Source organism: Miniopterus natalensis, chromosome 5, assembly GCF_054644295.1.
Source record: "Miniopterus natalensis isolate mMinNat1 chromosome 5, mMinNat1.hap1, whole genome shotgun sequence".
Lineage (NCBI taxonomy): Eukaryota > Metazoa > Chordata > Mammalia > Chiroptera > Miniopteridae > Miniopterus > Miniopterus natalensis.
The window spans coordinates 72,641,435-72,654,026 of NC_142085.1; the positions used below are offsets into that span (position 1 = coordinate 72,641,435).

The window sequence follows — 12,592 nt, forward strand, 5'->3', positions numbered from 1 at the left end:
CAGTGTAAGTGGTCTAAACATTCCAAATAAAAAACCAGATTGTCAGGTAGGACTTAAAGGAAAACCTGGGTATATGAGGTCTGTAAGAGAAGCACTGTAACTACAAGACACAGATAGGCTCAAAGTAAATGCAAAGAAAAGATATAGCATGTGCAAAATAGGCCTAAGAAGGCTGGCGTGGTTACATTAATATCAGGAAAAGTAGACTTCAAACTAAGACTTGTACCAATTATTAAAACATATGTACTTACTCTCAGAGCTTCAAAATATATGCAGCAAAAAATTAACTGAATTAAAAGAAACAAAGGATAATTCTACCACCATAGGTAGAGATTTTAATACTCCTGTCCTGGTAATTGATTGGACCCCAGTAGCTCCTACTCCCACCAAAAGAGCCACTAGGCATAGACCCTAGTCTAGGAGGCTCTTCATTAGGTGAGCTGCTGCAGGAGGGACACTGTATCTTTATAACCCCATTGATGACACAAAAAAATAATAATAATAAAAGTTTTTAAAATGAGTAAACCTGAAGTATTTCTGTTTCTATTTCTCTACATGTTAGGCATTAGCACTTCTTGTAACTATTTCTGAAAAGTGCCTGAGCATCATTTTCTGGACCTGTCCTGTACATATTCCCCTCCCATTTCATTCTTGTTGTGGAACTTCGAGAATCATTTGTTTTTTAATTGTAATGTTTTATTCTACATAGCTTCTTCACAATATATGTGGTGTAGCTCTTACTAGCAGCCTTAGCTTGTTTATTTTGTGGTTGTTCAACTAATGGACCAAAATGATGGCATTAAATAGGCCAATTCACTTTCATGTTTATTCGTCTTCCTTCAAAAGACATAAAACAAGACAGAACAATTCCGTTGACAGATGAAATTGATAACTTCAGACCATAAGCCTGGTCTTTGAAAAGAAGGCTTCAGAGAGCTTTCACTCCCCTCCTAAAATCCTCTTGCTTCTGCTAATAGGCATGGTCTCTGACTCTCTTTTATGAAGAAAAGATTAAAGCAAAGATTTAGCCCACTCTGCTTCTCACAAGAGAGCGTCTTCTCCCTAGGCAGTGAAATAAAGAACTGGGCACGCAGGCTCTCAGTCTCACTCCTTGGCCCAGTGTTTGCTTGAAAAAGAAGTCAGCTGGCCCCTTTCGGCTTCTGATCTCATCTCTCTGGGAAAAGGCAGGCAGGCTGCCCCTCCTCTTTCATGGGGTTGCCACAAACACTAAAGTAGACTTTTGTGAATGTACTTTGTAAAACTACAAGGCTTAATACAAATATTAGGTGTCATCACTGCTTCCCTATTTAATTAGAAAAGGTGAAAGCACTAGTAGCACTCTCTTAATTATTTTAGCTCCTTTTGCTTAACCTACCTTTTCATTTCCAGTGTCTTTACTTGATGCGCTTAGGTTTTATGGCTCAATATGTTTGTGAAAAAGAGTGAAAAGATATCTTCTATTTCCTATCAAAACATACTCTACCTTTTGTCTGAGTAATTATATAGCCTGAAGCATATTCCGTGACCTTAGAAAGTGGCATTCCTCTGGTCTTGGTTAGATTTATACACCTAGATTGATAGAATAAGTCCTACCTGCCCTCTACGAAGCATCCTGAAGTGTGACTTACTTTAGGATTTTTAATCCCCTCCTTCCACTGGAAGACAAATCAGGACCAGTACCCTTGCCCTTCTTACCCTGTTCCTCTGTCACCCACTCCAGGAAACAGACTCACCTCTCTGCCCTCCCTCTCCCAACACTTGAATATACTTCAAAATCCTGCACCTGATGGAATATATGCTTTAGCTACTGAAAGAGAAGATATTATAAAGGATCTTGTATTATTAAAATGACTGTGAAGTATGTTCAAGTGTTGGACTAAGTATAAACAAGTAAAAGCAAAGTTTCCCTTAAGCCTTGTCTTGTGCAGCGCTTTACTGCAGAACACGGCCTGTGCTCCACAGGGCCGGAGCGCATTTCCCCAAAGATACCTGAGTCATCATTAGTCCAGAAGGTTCTTGGATCAGGCTTGGTCAGGATGTTGGCATGAGTACATGGCTCTTTCACCTTGGAAACATAAGGAGAAAAGAAGTAATGTAAAAATGGCTTAATGATTTCAACTGTTTCAGGAGTACAGTTCTACAGGCAGGGTTCCAAGGATGCCACTAGCAAGCATGGCTCATCTGTGCCCTGACTAGGTGACCAATCATCCAAGCTTGAGCAAGTCTGAAGGGTTACCCAGGATATAGATTTTTAGTCCTGGGCAAACCGGGATGGTTGGTCACCCTAGGCGTGACACAGTTTCGCTGCCTGGGCTCATGGCTGGGTAAGCACATGGGGGTGGGATTCAGCCTCCACTTGCACCCTCACCCTTTGCTTTTTGCAATCTTCAGACTACAGAAATATTCAGAGGCCCTGAATAATTAACAAACTTATTAGTGTAAGAAAACTCATCACATAAAAAAAGTGTTTTGGACTTCTACCTAACAAAAATGGTACTTTTAGTACGTAGGCTTGGAAAAATACATATTAAGGAAGAACTAATTTTAAATCAGTAGCCCTTTAAAATGAATACTTACTTTATAATCATAACAGAATCTATATTTTTAAATAGTAGCACATGCATATGTGCAAAATGTATTATTTATTCAACCTAAAGTTTCTGCCTAGTGCAAATCTATCTAATAGATTTCTTACAATAAGTTCCAGGGAACAGCAATGATCCTCCCTCTCGAACTTTACACTATTGTGATGTGTGACTTTCAAATGTATTCTCAATCAGAGAAATATAAATCTTACTGTTAAAAAGGACATTCTATTTAAATATGCTTTATAGTATGATAATTTGACTCCTGTGAAATCTCTAGTATTTACTATTTAATGGATAAATTCCTTCCACTGCGAAGGATTGAAAAAGTCACTAAGTACATTGTCTAGTTCCATTGACTTGTTTTTCCATAACAAGCCTTATTGATGAAGGAAGCAGTGCATCGATTTACAGTCTGGCACAAACTCCCTCTCTTGTTGTGAACTGGTATCAAAGAATGTGTGGAAATCAGGAAACCAAAGAGTTATTTGAACTCCCATGTTCACTGCAGCATTATTCACGGTAGCTAAAATGAAGAAACAACTTAAAAGTCTACAGACACATGAGTGGATAAAGATAATGTAGTAAATACATACAATGAAATATTAGTCTGCCTTAAAAAGGAAACCCTACCATCTACAGCAACATGGATCAACCTTGAGGCCACTTTGCTAAGTGAAATAAGCCAGACACAGAAGGACAGATGCTGCATGATACTAGTTATAAGAAGTATCTAAGGTAGTCAAACACAGACAAGCAGGGCTGTGGGAGGTGGAAATGAGGAGTTGCTATTCAGTAAGCATAAAGTTTCAGTTTTGCAAGATGATTAATTTCTAGAGATCTGCTGATCAGCATTGTGCCTATAGCTGACATCACTGTATTGTACATTCACAAATTTGTTAAGAGGATAGATTTCAAGGTAAGTGTTCTCACCACAATTTAAAAAAATTGATGTCTGCTAAACTATTAAATGAGCCCATAAAATATTTCACCCATAAATATGTGTGGAATTAGTGGGATTTTCTGGTAATGTAAAATGTTCTTAATTTATGGGAAACACAATTTTAGAAGTAAAACTGTGGTGAAAGTATCATTGAAACGTAAATCTCAAAGAAAAGAAAAAACAGTGTGTGGACTAGCACCATTCTTTGGATGACATTTCGAGCAGTCTGCAAAATATCTCTCAAACTTCACTAAGTAGCCTAAGTATAAATTTCTTCAAAGTATTTATGTATTCCACTAAAGCATTGCTCCAAATTGTTAGAAAGCTCTTTGCAAGTTTAACTGAAATCTGGATCCCTGAATCTTCCTGCACTGATTTGACATAGAGCAGACCTACTCTTTGTTTTATAAAAATAATATCTCAAATATTTGAAAGTAGCTCTTCTGTGTCACCTTAGCCTTCCATTACCAGGTTAATCGGCCCTTCTACTGTCTCTTCCACTGTTTCTTATGAAATGATTTTAAGTCTTGTTACTGAGACCACTCTGCCCCAGAAGCCATCCTCTCTGGCATGTGAGCTAATCCCCTGGGAGCTCCCAGGCAAGGGCCCGATAATAGCCAGTAAAATAAGGAATTGGTTTTGAGAGGCAACTTTTGGGAAGACTATAAGCATTATTTCCAGAAGTGAGCAATTAAAATTTTTCCAAGAACTATAAATAATTCTCTATTATTTAGCCACTTTTTAATACTTTCAATTCCAAAAAGTCCTAATTGAATTTATAACTATAGACTCATTTGGAAAAATTGCTGTGTATGAGCATTTTTTCTGCATCGAGCTCTAATTACCTTGTGTCTTTGTGGTGTTTGTATCAAACAAATGCCATCCCTCCAAATCTCATTTCCTTACGAATGATTCTTTATCACTATTTGTTTGAAATTCTTTTCTACAGGTTGAAGCTGCTCCTGTTAGGTCCAGGACATTAAGAATTTGTTGTTGCTCTTTTTGTTACTATTGCTCAATAGAACATGCAATTCTCCATGATCTCCAAGCAAATTATCTATAAATTATACATAGTGAATGTTCAGCACAAGTTTACATAAGCCCATTAATAACTGTGTGTACTGCAACAATTTATAAGCAACTCCTTAAAACTGATTCCTGTGATTTTAGGTGTTTCCCATAAGTGAGAAAATTTATTATCAGATGTCAACCCTGCTCAGTCCTCACAGACCCCTGTGGCTGAGGAAGTGACCAGCACCTTGAGTTTGACCTTTGACCCCTGGCTGAATCCACAGTGGGCTCTAGTTCTTTCCTTCTTTCCCTAGGAAAGGATATATAGTAGGATATACACCTTGGATGTGTGTTTGAAGAGGGGTGATGAGGTAATAATATAACAAGATCAAGGGAACATTATGGAATGTTTAAACATTTCATTACGAAAAATTTCAAGCATGCACAAAAGTATACAACATAATGCACCTCTATGTAGCTATCACCCAGTTTTAATAATTATCAACATTTTTCCAGTCTTATTCCACCTATTTACCCCTTTTATAGGCTGGAACATTTTAAAGCAACTTCCAGACATCATGACATTTCATCTGTAATTTCCTTAGAAATGTGTTTTGAACCGATGATATATATTTTTTTGCATAATCATCGTGCCATTAACACAGTGAACAACTTCAACAATAATTAGATTTATTAAAGTTTAATGAGGGTCATTAAAGTTTATTTATTTAATAAATGACAACATGTGCTGTCTGAAAAACAAAATGAGTACTTGCACTATTTTGCATACAGAGCAATTTGAAACTAATGAATAAAAACGAGATCCTTTAAAATTGTGAGTTCTGCAAAGTCAATGGAACGTCTCCTCACTTATTTAAATCCTTTTAGGTTTTTTGGGAGGAGACATCATAAAAAGTCATTTTTCTAATAGAAGTGGTATTGTTTTTCGACTTATTTCCAGTGCATCCTTGGAGAGAAAGGAGATAAAATTTCCTTGCTCAATAGAGCTGAAAGTGTTGGAGTGTGAAGGTGAGAAGAAGAGGGTCATCTCTAGAACGTCACTGTTGACTGCTTAATCTCTACAGTTCTGAAATCTAGCAGTGCTTTCATAAGTTATTACAGCATTAGGAATTAGAAAGATATGGGCATTTGAATAAGGAGGGGAGGATTTTAATATTAGAGGAGGGTATACCAGAATCTCACACTTAGGGAGATATGAGATGTCTAGAAATTTTGGATGAGCTCTGGGAATAAATCATTACAAGTTCCACTGAGTGAGAAATGAGCCAAAGTCTTAATTCTACAAAATGCCTCCAATTAATGGGAAGTTGCAATATTGGTAGGATGGCTAGAGAGGAAACAGTTATGGTCATCTTTCTCCATTCCCTCTCATCCTAATTTAAAGAACATTGGTCCAAAATCAATAAATACAGATTCATATTCACATTTAAATGCTGATATAGGAAAAATAAGTCAGAGCATATGAATTTCTTCCTGATTTACTTTTGAGTTACTCAGAATAATTTGTAGATGACTTTCCATAAATCATTTTAGAAGTGTATGCTAAAGTCAATAGTCCTTCTTAAAATACAAACAAATTCTCAAAATGCTTGTCTCTTACTAGCCAAGGAAGTTGGTTCACTCCCATCTCAGGTTACCTGACATTCAAAAGCAAGCAAGAACACTTTGCATGTGGGGAAATGTAACTTTGCTTCTCAAACTGCTTTAGTGAGGCTTTAGAAAATGTCCCCTGGACACTATTACAGGATGTCAAGTGATCCTGCAAAAACCAATTTGAATTCAGTTCTGTGTATTCGGGAGGAAGAAAAGTCTTCCTCGATTGTTTCTCTTGGATGGCTCCGACAAGTATTTATGGGCCATTTGTTTACTTCTGAAATGCTGCCCTGGTTATTACAAGGACACAAAGGAAACCTGCTGATCTCTAGGACCTTGTATTCTGATTTGGGAGCAGGACGCAGACATCCACAAAGCAATATGGAACCTGATATTAAGTATCTCTAAACCTACTATGAAGAATGTAGCACAGCTATTTAATTTTGTCACAGTTGAAAGGAGGAACTAATACTGTGGGCAAAGCCCTGGAGCAAGGTTTCAAGGCGGAGGGAGGGCTTGCACAGGTTTTTAAAACACTGACAGCATTTGGCTTGGTGGGCAGGCAGCAAAGACTTAGCCAAGGTGGGAGGGACAAGACAAACAAAGGTGTGGAAGCAAAGCTTAGAAGGCACGTTTAAGCAGCTGCTGGTTGAGTAATTTCCTGGGAACAGGAGGCTCATGGGAGAAATGATTGGAAACTATTTAGAAGCCAGATGGTGGAAGGCTTTGAGTGTCAATGTAGCCTTTACTCCGAGGGAATTCAGTTTGTATGAAAGATCAGTCAGAAAATGCCAAAACCAAGGAGATTAGGAGGCTGCTTGGACCACCAGAGGAAAGTTGTAGAGAGCATGATGGGGACTGTGAAAACAGAAAGAAAGGAATGGTGCAAGTGGCAGCTGGGATGATTTAAGGTTTGATGAATGACTGGAAGTGAGAGAAGATGGAGGAGTCCAAAAATTTCAGAGCTTTGGGACTTGGTGACTAGGGGGATGGTTAAATGCAGTCACAGCCGTCCAGTCTCCGGCAGCTAAAGGGACTACCCTGGCCCACGCTTAAGCTAGCGCGGCAGGCCCGCCGGGCACGTGGGGGCCCCTTTTCATGTTCTGGGCCCGCAGTCCGTCTGGGAGCACTTGCTGTATCTCTGGCCTACCCCGACCGTATCGCCTTGGGTGCTTAGTGGTGAGGCTTCGCTCAGTCATGGGCAGTTGGTTTCTCCAGCCTCTACCTCTGGGCTACAATCGTCCACTTCACACATGGCAGATGAGACTCCATCTACACTGTTTCACTACAGCAAACATCCCACAGCCTGTGTATCTGGTGTCCCTAACCTCCACCCTCATCAAGATGACAGTCTGGACAAGGACAGCAGGAGCCTGGTGGGTTAGGGAAGGAATCTCATCAGAGATCACAGGTCTTATGTTTTGGTCCCTGTGAGCTAATGATTTACCCTCATTTAGTTGCTTACCATTAATTACATCCATTTAATATGGGGCCCTGATCCCTGAAGAGACTGTGATCTGAAGCCACTAGGCAAATGTTCTTCCTTTTGTGGTTTTATTTCACTTGCATTCTTGTTGGTTCTTGACATTTTCAGTTTGGCCCTTGTGACTATGAGTTGCTTAAGGCAATTTGCCACCCAACCCACTCCACTTATTTCTGTTTCCTGTCTGGCCCAACAAGTGTTTCAGTTTCAACCTCTGGTCTACATAAAGTCAAGATATCCAGGTTAAACCTTATCAAATCAGACATTTTCTATATTCTACCTCTGCAGTATAGTCCAGAGAAACAGCAATTTGTGAAGCTGAAAAGAGATCTTCTCTCATCTCCCTGCTGAAGACTAGAGGGTAATGTAGCTTGCTAGTGACTGAGTGAGGGCTGGAGTCTAAGTTCGACAGTTATAATTCAAGATGCCAGTTGAAAACTAGTATTGGTTTCTTAAAACTTGGAATCATCCTCAATTTTGAAATTGATTCAGTTATACATTTCATTCAACAAATATTTGTGGGTAACTTATTGTATAGTGAGCACAGTGTTAGAAGCCACAGGCATGGGTGGGAACCAGATGAATGTGTCCCTGCTCTTGTAGAACTTATTTCTAATGCTGCCAGTTGAGATGAGTGCTATGGAGGAACACATAGAGTGACATGCGTAGGCCGTGATGTGATATATGGTCATTTTAGATGCTGTTAAGGGAGTCCATCTTCTACATATTTTTTCACTAATATCACCAGAATTAATGATTACACATCTGCATTTGAAAGTTAAAACACAAAGCGAATTAGGCACACAGAGTTGGTTTGTCTGGGAGACAGGTGAAAATTTTATATATCAAAGGACATAATTAAATTCTTAAAAATTATTTTATGATATGGTAGTTTTAGATTGTGCTTGGCTCAGGAAAGGTAATCAATACATGTTTATTGACTATATCATTGCTTTGGCAGAACTCATATATATTTCACAGAATCATAGTATTTTGTGGGTAGAATGAATTTAACAGATGACTTAGTTCAGCCTCCTTGTTTAATAAATGAGAAAACAAATTCTGAAAGAGGTGAAATGACTTACAGGAGCTCACACAGATAGCCAGAAATTATTTATGTTGTTTATAACACATCCACTGTGGTTAAGAGATGCCTTCTTACATTTATTTTAGAGCAAAGTTGATGGAAACAATTAGACAGTTCTTTAGAGCGTGGCTTTGGAGTCAGACAGACCTGGAATAAAATATGGCAGCCCTACACTTGCATGCGGCCCTGGGCAAGTCACATAGTAGTCTTTTATTAGCCTTAGTCTCTTTGTTGAAAAATCGGCAAAATTAGAATTAGGGTTAGGTTAGCTCCCTCAGGGGTCAGTAATTGATAAGAGTTATTTATTATCTATGGTCATACAATCAAACATGTTAATAGGAGTATAATGACTTAGAATGGAGGCTGGAAGAGAATATTTTGATACAAAAAGTTTGCTCTGTTAATTGAATTATCTATATGCAAATAATATTGACAAAAGTAAAAAGACTTCTTTCCAAGCATAGTGCTTACTGAGCACTCCGGTTGGAACTTTCTTTGCTCAGATAGTTGCATAACTCTCATTTCCTTCAGGTATCTGCTCAAATGTCACCTTCCCTGTGGAGGCTTTCCTGATATTCTATTTAAAATGGGAAGTCTTTATCCCTTTCTGCTTTATGTATCTCCATGGCACTTAACACCTCCTCCCATATAATTATCTTACTCATTTTTTTATGGTCTCTTGTAAATTTCATGAATCCTAAAGGGGTGCTTAGCACATAGTAGGTATTCAATAAAAATTTGCTGAATGATTGCATTATTAACTCCTAAGCAATTAAAAATAAAGAGTATAAATCCCACTTAATTTAAGCTATTAGAATAAAGGGGGATAGTCATATTCCAAAATGTTGTGGTGTGACACAAACTTCCTTTCTTCTAGTGTTTTAACCCTCCTGTATTTTTGGTGTTAGGGTGCTGAAGTGATTTAGAATAGGGTTAACTCAGGGTAGTTGATACCTCCATAAAAGATTGAAAGTGAAAGAAGCTACTGCCCAGTTTAGCTGTGAAGCTGGACCTGGCTTGCAGTTAAACTCCTTACATTGCCATTCAATCCCTTTTCTTTCTTTCTTTTTTTTTTTTCTGTAAAGATGTAGAAAATTGTTTAGGCCATACTCTGCTACAAAATATATTCAGTAGAAAAGCTATTAATGAACAGCTGATTTCATCTTTCAGATTATTGTCTATGACTATAACCCAATATGTGGCTGGAAAAAAATAACCTTTGAAACTGTTTGCTTAGATTCAGGCTCAGTTCAATAAATCATTTGGATTTATACACAACTAGTCCATGTCTAGACCTTGGATGCATTGCTTTCCAGTGGCTCTCAATCATGGCCACACAGTAAAATGAGGAACTGAAATACCAGGGCCAGAGAAGGAAGAGGGGCCTGAGGTATCAGTATATTCTTAAGGCCCCCAGGGATCTCTTGCTTAAACCAACTTCTGCCAAACAGAAGGAATATGGATTAAGTGGTATTTATCCACTGGGTACAGGGAAAAAAACTAAATATAGCTCTTTTAGGGTCGTTGTACCATATAAGGGTAACAGAAGAAATGATTCCCAGACCTAAGTTAGACAACCAACAAACATCTATTCCTTGGCTTTATGGGGAAAAGAGAAATGTTCCAATATCTCTCATTGCACAGGACAATATATTCCTTAGGATTTTTAACCTTGAGCTTACCTCCAAAAGGGTATTAGACAAGAGGAGGAAAAAGAAAAAAAAAGGAAATTTGAATCTGGATTTTACATGAGGTTCTAGGAGAGACGTTCCACAGCTTCCTTACACAGAAGCTATGTAAGATTCAAGGCCAATGTGGTTATAATTTGTTCTATGCTATAATTCCTGATGTTCAGTTTTCTTTTAATAAAAATGTCTGATACTCAATCTTCCAACAACACTTTAGCCAAGTGCAGTTGCCAACAAATGCATAGATTCTTTTTTCTTCTGTGAATGGAACTAGACATCTCCATTATAATGCCTGCTGTTTGTCTCATGCAGTAGGCTAACTCTATAGTATTTAATAGTCTACAGGTCTAAAAATATTTCTTTTATGCTTTGGCTTGCACAGAATGCTTCTGCAAAACCAGTTAATAATCTTGCCATCCCAAGAGTCCAGAATGTTGAGTTAATTTTTTGACAGAGGTTCCCAGATGTGCTGGAAGACTCACTCCTAGCAGATCTGGCCAACATATTTTTTTTTTAGATTTCATTTGACCTTTCCTATATCTGATATGAAACACATGTTGAAAACAATACCTGGCCATTATGAAATGTATTTTTTGCATAAGCAAAAACACCATGAATACATCTTTTACAAAGTTTTGAATGGCAGAGATGGAAGGTATCACTGGGAAATTGTCTTAACATTTAGCCAAGTTAATCATATGTCTTGACAATGATTCCTTATCCAACATCTCTTTGGTATTCAGTGGGTAGGTCATTAGACCCATGGAGAAATAAGTGGGCGAATGTCCAGGGAATAAAAGACATCTATATAACATGTGGAGGAGTGGATAGCTTTACTAAGTACTGAATTTCAACTTTAAGAGGTGAAGGTTCAGATCCCAGCCAGATCACTTGAGCTCTTAACTTCTGGGAAGTAAGCAGAATAAACAGTGAGTCTGTGAGTGTTCCAAGATGATCCTGCACCTTGCTTCCCTTTGCAAGCATTTTCCATATGTGATTTCAATTTCACCTTTTTTTTTTTTCCGTCCATATTTTCTTTTCTGTTTATTTTTCAGTGGGTTTTAGAAAATCCTAACATAAACTGAGTTTGTGTTTTATCATTTCTTATAGAGATCCTACAATGTTTATGAGATATAATTGTGGATTCACAGTTTGGTCAAGGATTGAAAAAACATTCTAGATTTTTTAAGGTAAGAGACTGCTACTGAGGGATGAATGATGCTACCTTTAGTGGTCTTTGAAAAGGAAGTAAATATCACTGCAATCTGATATTAAAGTTTGTCTTAGACCTAAAATATCAAGCATTTAAATTCACACTGAATTTCAGCATAATAATTACTAATAATATTTTTATGGAGTGTTTATAATGGGCCAGATACATTTATTATATCATTTCTCAATGAATTCTCAGAACCACCTCTGGGCACTCTTGTTGTCCCTTTTTTAGGGGAGGGGAAGTAATGACAAATTAACCTTTAAAATCTTATCCATTAGGTGACATCAGCAAAATGGCAGACTAGGCATTCACAAGCACCTGTCCCCAGAAAGAAACCTCAAAAAGCAAGCAGATCCACCAAGACACTTTATAATCAAACTGTTGAGAGGCAAAGATAAAGAGAGAATCTTGAAAGTAGCAGGAGAGAAGTGATTCATTATGAGTATAACTGATTCTGCTATATAAATGGCTTAAAGATGGCTCCTGTATATTGCTCATACATCGTTTACTTCTTCGAGCAGGTTAGGACCATTAGTTCAAAGTCTACTGGCACCAGACTCAAATTTTACACTGTCACTATTTTAAATGTAGCCTCAAAGCAGATTTTTTAGCCTTTTAGATAGATCCTGCCTACTTTGCATATCCCATGAAATTGCACCCAACACCTGCTAACCACAGATAAGACAAACTTTGATTATAAAGGACCCCAAACTTCTGCTGCTCTTCAGAGCTCTCTGACCCAGAAACTTTCCACCTTGCTGCTAACATCACCCACACATCACATGAGCTCTGTCCCCAGCTCTCCTCTTCCCTGTGAGTTCCCTTGCCCTTTCCCTCTTCTGGGTGGTAGCCCTGTGCCACTTGTCTCCGGAAGGTCTCCTGCTGTTAGAGACTTTCCCCTCTCACGAAATTCTACCCAAGTGCTGCACAATAAGGCTTGTTGTGCAATACTACCCCCCAAACCC

The 12,592-nt window shown here is 38.2% G+C and overlaps 1 protein-coding gene across 1 annotated transcript in view; it reads right to left on the reverse strand.

Moving 5' to 3' along the window:
- Positions 1–12,592, reverse strand: part of SGK1 (serum/glucocorticoid regulated kinase 1) — a 92,920-nt gene that overhangs the window by 24,497 nt on the left and 55,831 nt on the right. The window contains exon 3 of the mRNA XM_016204941.2: positions 1,990–2,065. Within this exon, the coding sequence (XP_016060427.1) occupies positions 1,990–2,065 (76 nt within the window). The remainder of the gene's footprint in view (positions 1–1,989; positions 2,066–12,592) is intronic.